This window comes from Eubalaena glacialis, chromosome 14 (genome assembly GCF_028564815.1).
Source record: "Eubalaena glacialis isolate mEubGla1 chromosome 14, mEubGla1.1.hap2.+ XY, whole genome shotgun sequence".
Lineage (NCBI taxonomy): Eukaryota > Metazoa > Chordata > Mammalia > Artiodactyla > Balaenidae > Eubalaena > Eubalaena glacialis.
In genome coordinates, this window is record NC_083729.1 from 59,589,033 (window position 1) to 59,595,601 (window position 6,569).

Below are 6,569 nucleotides of genomic sequence, written 5' to 3' on the forward strand. Positions count from 1 at the left end.
ACAACTGGGGAGACTTTGGAAACCTTATTATAAAGGACCCTCTGTGCCATTCCAGTGAGCTTGAAGTTTATCTTGTAGGCTGCCAGTGAAAGTTGCTAAGCATGGTAGAGTCAGTTTATTTATATATGTATTTTTAAAAGACAACCTTAGGGAAAATGTGGGGGAAATGCACTGGAATATGAGAGACTGATGACCAGAATGATCAATTACACAACTGCTGTAAAAGTCCAGGTGAATGAAGCTGTGGGCAAAGCCAGAGTTGAGAGTCAATTCTGACTGAGATGAAATGACAAGGTTTAGTAACTAACTGGATGGTTAGAAAAAAGACCAAAGAGAGCCCCAGATTTTCTAACTAGATGTATGGTCCTATCATCCAAAGAGCTCAGGATTGCAGAGAAGGGTATAGGTTCTGTGGGAGTAGCTAATAGAACATGTTTAGCCTAAACAAAAGCAACACAGTGGCTTGGTTAAAGGTACGAAGAGGAAACCATTCCACATTCTTACAGGAGCTGCTATCTGCAAGGCCCACAGTTTCTTGCCTTGTTTGATTTTAGGGATGATTCTTTTTCTGAATCTGAGTAATATCAATATATAAAATACCCACACCCACAGCTTCAGTTGGACCAGAAGTTATCATAAATCATACTGAGTTTGTTTTGATATCTTCAACTTCAACAAACGGTGAGTCAGATCAACTCCATGTCAAAATACCTTGCTAACCAGACGGATATTCCCAAAGGCTTCCTGGTACACCAGAACGTAGCACAGATATGGAAAATGGAGAAAGATAAGTCTTGGACCCTACCTGTTCACACCTAGCTTGAGTAAAGCTGGTCAAGTACAAAAATGAGGAGACTTTTTTTCTGAGTCCATGCCTGCCTTCTCCCCGGCTTCATTGCTTTGGTGAAGTCAAGATGAAGTTCACAGTGAGTAGATTTTTCCTTTTGAATTTATTCCCTTATAACTGGAGACTGTTAATATTCTGAGCTAAGGGGGTCTGCTTCTTATGACAATATCACTGTAATGCAAAATTTTGTAAAAATAATAATAATAATAATAATCTCCTTTCTTTTCATGGAATCATGGCATTTATAAGCATCTCTATAGAGAAGGATAGTTATACTGGGATTGGTCAGCTGCCTGAGCGTCTTATACTATGCTATCTTTAAAAAAAATTACTTTCCAGATCTCCTGATTCAGGTCTGGGCACAGAGCAAGCAGTCTCTAAGCCTAGAAAATGTCTGACTTTTCATACCTTCTTAAATTCCCTTTTTGACCAAAACTTCTGAGTATGTTCAGGCAAGATAAAAAGCTTATTATCAAAACAAATTGGTGAGAGACTTACTGTCACATTCTCCCCTGTGAAATGGATCTCTGAGTAAGGAAGTTTTACCTTGGACCCTGTCTGTAGCCCTTTAGTTATGAAAACACTTGAAGCATGAAGCTAGTGCAATATCTCACTTGTGGTTCCATGTAAAAGGCTGAAGAGTGTAGCAAATGGACCACAAAATTCTGCCAGAGTAACTGGTGGTGCTGTGTGTCTCATAACAGGATGCAAAAGGGCTAGAGTCAGGTGAATAGTTTCATGTTTTGACATACTAAACATTAAAATATATTACAGCAGACTCTGTTTCATAATGGAGTTGCAAGTGTGAAATAATTTTCTAGAAATAAGTTCTATTTTTATGTTTTGGTTTTTTGGCCACGAGACATGTGGGATCTTAGCTCCCCAACCAGGGATCAAACCCTCACCCCGTGCATTGGAAGGCAAAGTCTTAACCACTGGACCACCAGGGAAGTCCCTAGAAATAAGTTCTACTAATAGGAAGGTTAAAAAAAAAAAAAAACAAAAGAGCTCCAGACACAGGTCAGATCTGGTTTCTCTTCTGGTTCTGCCTTGAACAAAAGGTACACCTTTGGCCAAGTCACTCAACTTCCGAAGTTCAGTTTCCTCATCTGTGAAAGGATTATGTTGTACTAATTGATCTCTAAAATTTCTTCCACCTCTGAATTTTTTTAACCTCCTTCTTAAACTATCAGGGGAAACATCAAACCAATTTTTTAAATTACCTTGAATTACTAGGGCAGTTCTCAAACCATTTTGTTCCAGGCAAAGGAAATGAAGACAGGCACCCAGAATCATGCACCCTGCATAAAGCTCTGTGTTCTGAGAACAAGCGTTGTGTACTCAATGACACATGACTACATCAGGTGTCCTGGGACAGTGATTGACTTCCCTTCTGCTAAGCACATTTCACAGCCAGACACCCCATCCTTGGCTTCTCATCATTCATATCCAACCTGCTTACTAATCCATTACTTTAAAACAATTTTTAAATAAAAAGACTACTGCTATTAGGGGGTCTAGGAAGAGAAGAAACATTCAGGTCAATAAATAGGAAAATTAAATTAAATCATTTTCAGATGTGGTTCTCAGAACTTAAAACCATTTTCATACCATATATGCTATTCATTTTCAACTTTATTTTTCAATATACTGACACTTCATCAGTATTTCATAAGACCTACATTAAAAATTCTAAAACAATCAACATAATTACTTATAATTAACCTACAATTCAACATCATCATTAAAACTTTCTATGGTTAAAAAAATAGAAGACCAAAGAAGAAGAAAAGACAGACCACTCAACAGAGTGGTAAAGTTAGTAAGTATTTTTATAAGCTTAGATAAAGAAAAAAGACGAGGCCATCGTTTTGCCATTTAACAGTAGACCAATGTTATTTGTGATTTCAGATTGTCTTTGCTGGACTCGTTGGCATCTTTCTGACTCCTGCCCTTGCTAACTATGTAAGTCTCATTTTTCAAAGTGTGTTACCAAAATGCATTTGCAAAGAACCGTAGTATTAAATCAATGTCAATTTCTTGTAAATTTCAGAATATCAATGTCAACCACAACAACAGTGGTGGAAGTGGGCAGCAGTCAGTGAGTGTCAACAATGAACATAACGTGGCCAATGTTGACAATAACAACGGATGGGACTCGTGGAATTCCGTCTGGGACTATGAATCTGTAGGTAGCCCACATGCAATTTCTGTTCTTTGCAAAATGGCATTTCTTTTTTAACGACAACAAAAATTGCCTGCTAACCATAAAAAATTTAAAATGATGTAAATTCTAACTGCACATAAGCACAGAGTTATAAGTAAAAATGCCTATTTTGCTCACCCAGTTTCACCCCCTAGATATAATTGCTGTTAATAAGTTTCTCACAGTAAGTTAAAATTCATGCCAGTGTGAATAGTAACTAGGATCCACTATGCTGTGAGGCTATAAGACAAATATGACATCTTTTGCCTTACCTGCAGAAACCCTCAATAAAGACAAAAGACCTTCATAATATTACTGTTGCCAAAGCACAATCTATCTCACTCTATTGTCAATTTCCTTCTAAAAAGACAGAAATTGACATTTCATCTGTAACTCAAAAAAACCAAAGGAAATGTAAATGACAATATTAATTAGTAAGAGAGTAAAAACAAAAAAACAAAAAACAAAACATAAAAACAGTTGTTTCTAGTTAGAACACCCAGCTCTGCAATTACCAGCTCTATATTTAACAAACTTTGTACTTTAGAAAAGCCAACTCCTTATAGTTTCAGTTTTATCATCTGGTCAAATAGAAAACGAATTCCTGCCTTACCTGCCTCCTTGAAATGTTGTGAAGATCAAAGGAGATTAAAATATGATAGTATTTAACATTTTATTTCAGCAGAACAGACACATGTTGAGGGACTCTTCCCAGGCTAGAACCTGAAGCAAGTTCAACACTCAGTCTCTCCCTCAAAGAGTTTGTGGTCTCTCCTTACAAATGTTAGCAATAAATATGACTGCAAAACAGGTTCAGATCCAGCACTTTTATCCCAGTTCATCGTGATCTCAGAGTTCCATTTCCCTCTGCTGGTGAAACTAATTTCTGATGAGAAAAGCACCTTGGAGAACATAACTCCTTACCATCTACCATCTTCTTTAATAGGGCTTTGCTGTAACCAGGCTCTTTAACAAGAAGTCATGCATTGTGCACAAAATGAACAAGGCAGTCATGCCCTCTCTTCAAGCCCTTGATACATTGGTCAAGGAAAAGAAGGTAAAAATAAAAGTCTTTTTATTTTTACTCGGGGAAGTCTTATGATTTCCAATAAACAATGAGAAGGTCACAGTTGTTCCCTCTTGACCACAGTATGCTGTTCTGTGGAGCAAAAAAGGGAAAGAGGAATTGGTAATTGCCTGAGGAGAGAGAGCTGCCACCACACTCAAATGCTGTGGCTCACACCTGCCTCCACAGAATCCGATCAAAACACCTCACCTTTACTGTTAGGGGAGCAAAGCTCTGCTCACACCAGTGCGAGCCCTCAGTACTTCAAGGACTTTTTTCTGCAAGAGTTGGTTAGGGTTATTTGATGTAGCAAATAAAAATAGAGGATACCCAGTTAAGTTTGAATTTCAAATAAACAATGGATAATTGTTAGCATAAATATGTCCTATGCAATATTTGGGACATACTTATACTTACAAATGATCTGTTATTTATCTGAAATTAAAATTTAACTGGGTGTCCTGTATTTTATCTGGCAACCCTAGTTGGGGTAGGTGGGGAGAGGGGATCTATCATTCTTTAAAATGTCAGCCTGAGTTTATATCCCTATAACTGATAAGTGGGTAACTTTCACTGACAGTGTACAGAAACTGCATTCTCAGAAACTGATTATCATATAAATCAATCCAAGAAATATAAGATGATCAAATGAGGTTCAACCTTCAGAATAAATTTACCCTCAGACTTCTGTTTATATGAAAAGCTGGGGTTTCAAACCAGCTAAATCCCTTGGGACACTACAAAATTCTGAGATTATACAGGGCTGGAATTGGTCTTTCTTCATTCTGATTATGGAAAAGTTATAGCCAAGCAATACCCCCTTGTTGACCTTGAACCCAACCCCCAACCCAACAAACCACAGGGCTTAGCACTCTTTCTCTCTCCTCCTTTCCACCTGTCTTGTGCACACTCAGCTTCAGGGTAAAGGACTAGGGAAACCACCTTCTAAGAGCCTGATATACACAGTCAACCCTGACAAAGTCGACAACCTGGACCAGTTTGGAAAATCCATCGTTGCCATGTGTAAGGGGATTCCAACATACATGGCTGAAGAGATTCAAGGTGAGTAGCCTCTCTACTGTGCACTCCAAGTTAATGCTGGTGGGATTGTCAGACTATTTTCCGGGGATGTCCACAGAGGACACCAATTACTCGGGAGATGGTAATCAAGGTTAACACTTCTGTAGCGCTTGCTTTGTGCCACGCGCTATTCTACGTGCTTTAAGTGTGTTAACTCATTTGCTCCAGACCGCAATCTTATGTGATAGGTTTTATTGTTATTCTCACTTTCTGATGAGGAAACAGACACAGAGAGAGGTCACAAGCCCCTTGCCTGGGTCAATCCTAAGCATTTTGGCTCTGGATTCTGTGCTTTTAACCACCCTGAAATATTTCCTTTCAAGGGTGAATCTAGAGTAAACTCAAGACATATTCAAAGAAATGCATGAATCACTAAATGAAAGGAGAATGCCAATAGACTCTATTGGCTTTTTGTAGCTCAAACAATCACTAATTCTGGGCATTCAAAGAATAATTTACACAAAAACAAAGAGTTCACACGGGAACCTAACATAACAGCAACTTTCCAGATCTCTGAATTGATTGATTTAATCTTGATAGCTAGTTAGCTAAATCTTGAAATTACTGCAGAGCTAGTTTGAAAACTGTGTGACATTCCTTGCCTCTATCCCCTAAAAAAACAGGTCCTTGAAAAGGCGTTGATATTGGTTTCTTCTTTTCTTTTTATCAGAGGCAAGCCTGATTTTATACACAGGAAAATGCTTCAGTATTGATATAGTCTGGATTCTGAACATTTCCTTCTGTGGAGCAACAGTGGAGAACTAAAAAAAAAAAAAAAGTTGCTGTGGGTTTAGCCATCAGAATATTCTATGCAGAAAAATATGGGTTCTAATGGTTTTTAATCATGTCATTCTGAAATGTTTTCTCCTAGTCCTGTCTGGTTTCTTTAAGTGTCAATAAACCTATTTAGCACTGAGTTCAATTTATACTAAAATTCTTTATGATTTCTATTTGGAATGCACAGGATCAAAAAATGCAATGGGGTGGCAGCAAGTTTTCGAAGTGCATTAGACCCAGCCATTAGCCTATACTCAGGATGTGTCCCTTATAAAGAACCCCTTTAGCTACTTCAGATACTACTAACCACAGCTCTGGGAATAGTTCCAAGACCATCCAACTACCATGAAGACAGCTCTATAATTGATGTGCACAGTAACGTTTTAAATCAGCAAGGGCAGAAATCCACCCAAAGTAGCTTGAGCCGGAAAAGAGGAGGAGGTGTATTACAAGGATATTGGAATATCTAAAATACTCTTAGGGCAAGAAAAGCAGCTGGTATCAAAAAGACTGAAAACAGGAACTATACTGGCACCAAGACTCAAGTCTCCTTCTCTCTCCCTGAAGCCACATATTAGCTCTTCTCTGCTCCT

General features: G+C 38.2%; 1 protein-coding gene across 1 annotated transcript; it reads left to right on the plus strand.

The window, feature by feature from the left end:
* Positions 1–881: 881 nt before the first annotated feature.
* On the plus strand, positions 882–5,964 carry GKN1 (gastrokine 1). Its single transcript, XM_061211375.1, has 6 exons — positions 882–926; positions 2,759–2,812; positions 2,901–3,035; positions 4,000–4,110; positions 5,034–5,181; positions 5,870–5,964. The coding sequence occupies exons 1-6, from the start codon at positions 915–917 to the stop codon at positions 5,962–5,964; spliced, it is 555 nt and encodes a 184-aa protein (XP_061067358.1). The 5' UTR covers positions 882–914.
* The last annotated feature ends 605 nt before the right edge of the window (positions 5,965–6,569 follow it).

Coding starts and splice junctions, on each gene's coding strand:
- GKN1 (XM_061211375.1), top strand. Junction 4,111..5,033: donor CATTGGTCAAGGAAAAGAAG/GTAAAAATAAAA, acceptor GTGCACACTCAG/CTTCAGGGTAAAGGACTAGG. Junction 5,182..5,869: donor CATGGCTGAAGAGATTCAAG/GTGAGTAGCCTC, acceptor TCTTTTTATCAG/AGGCAAGCCTGATTTTATAC.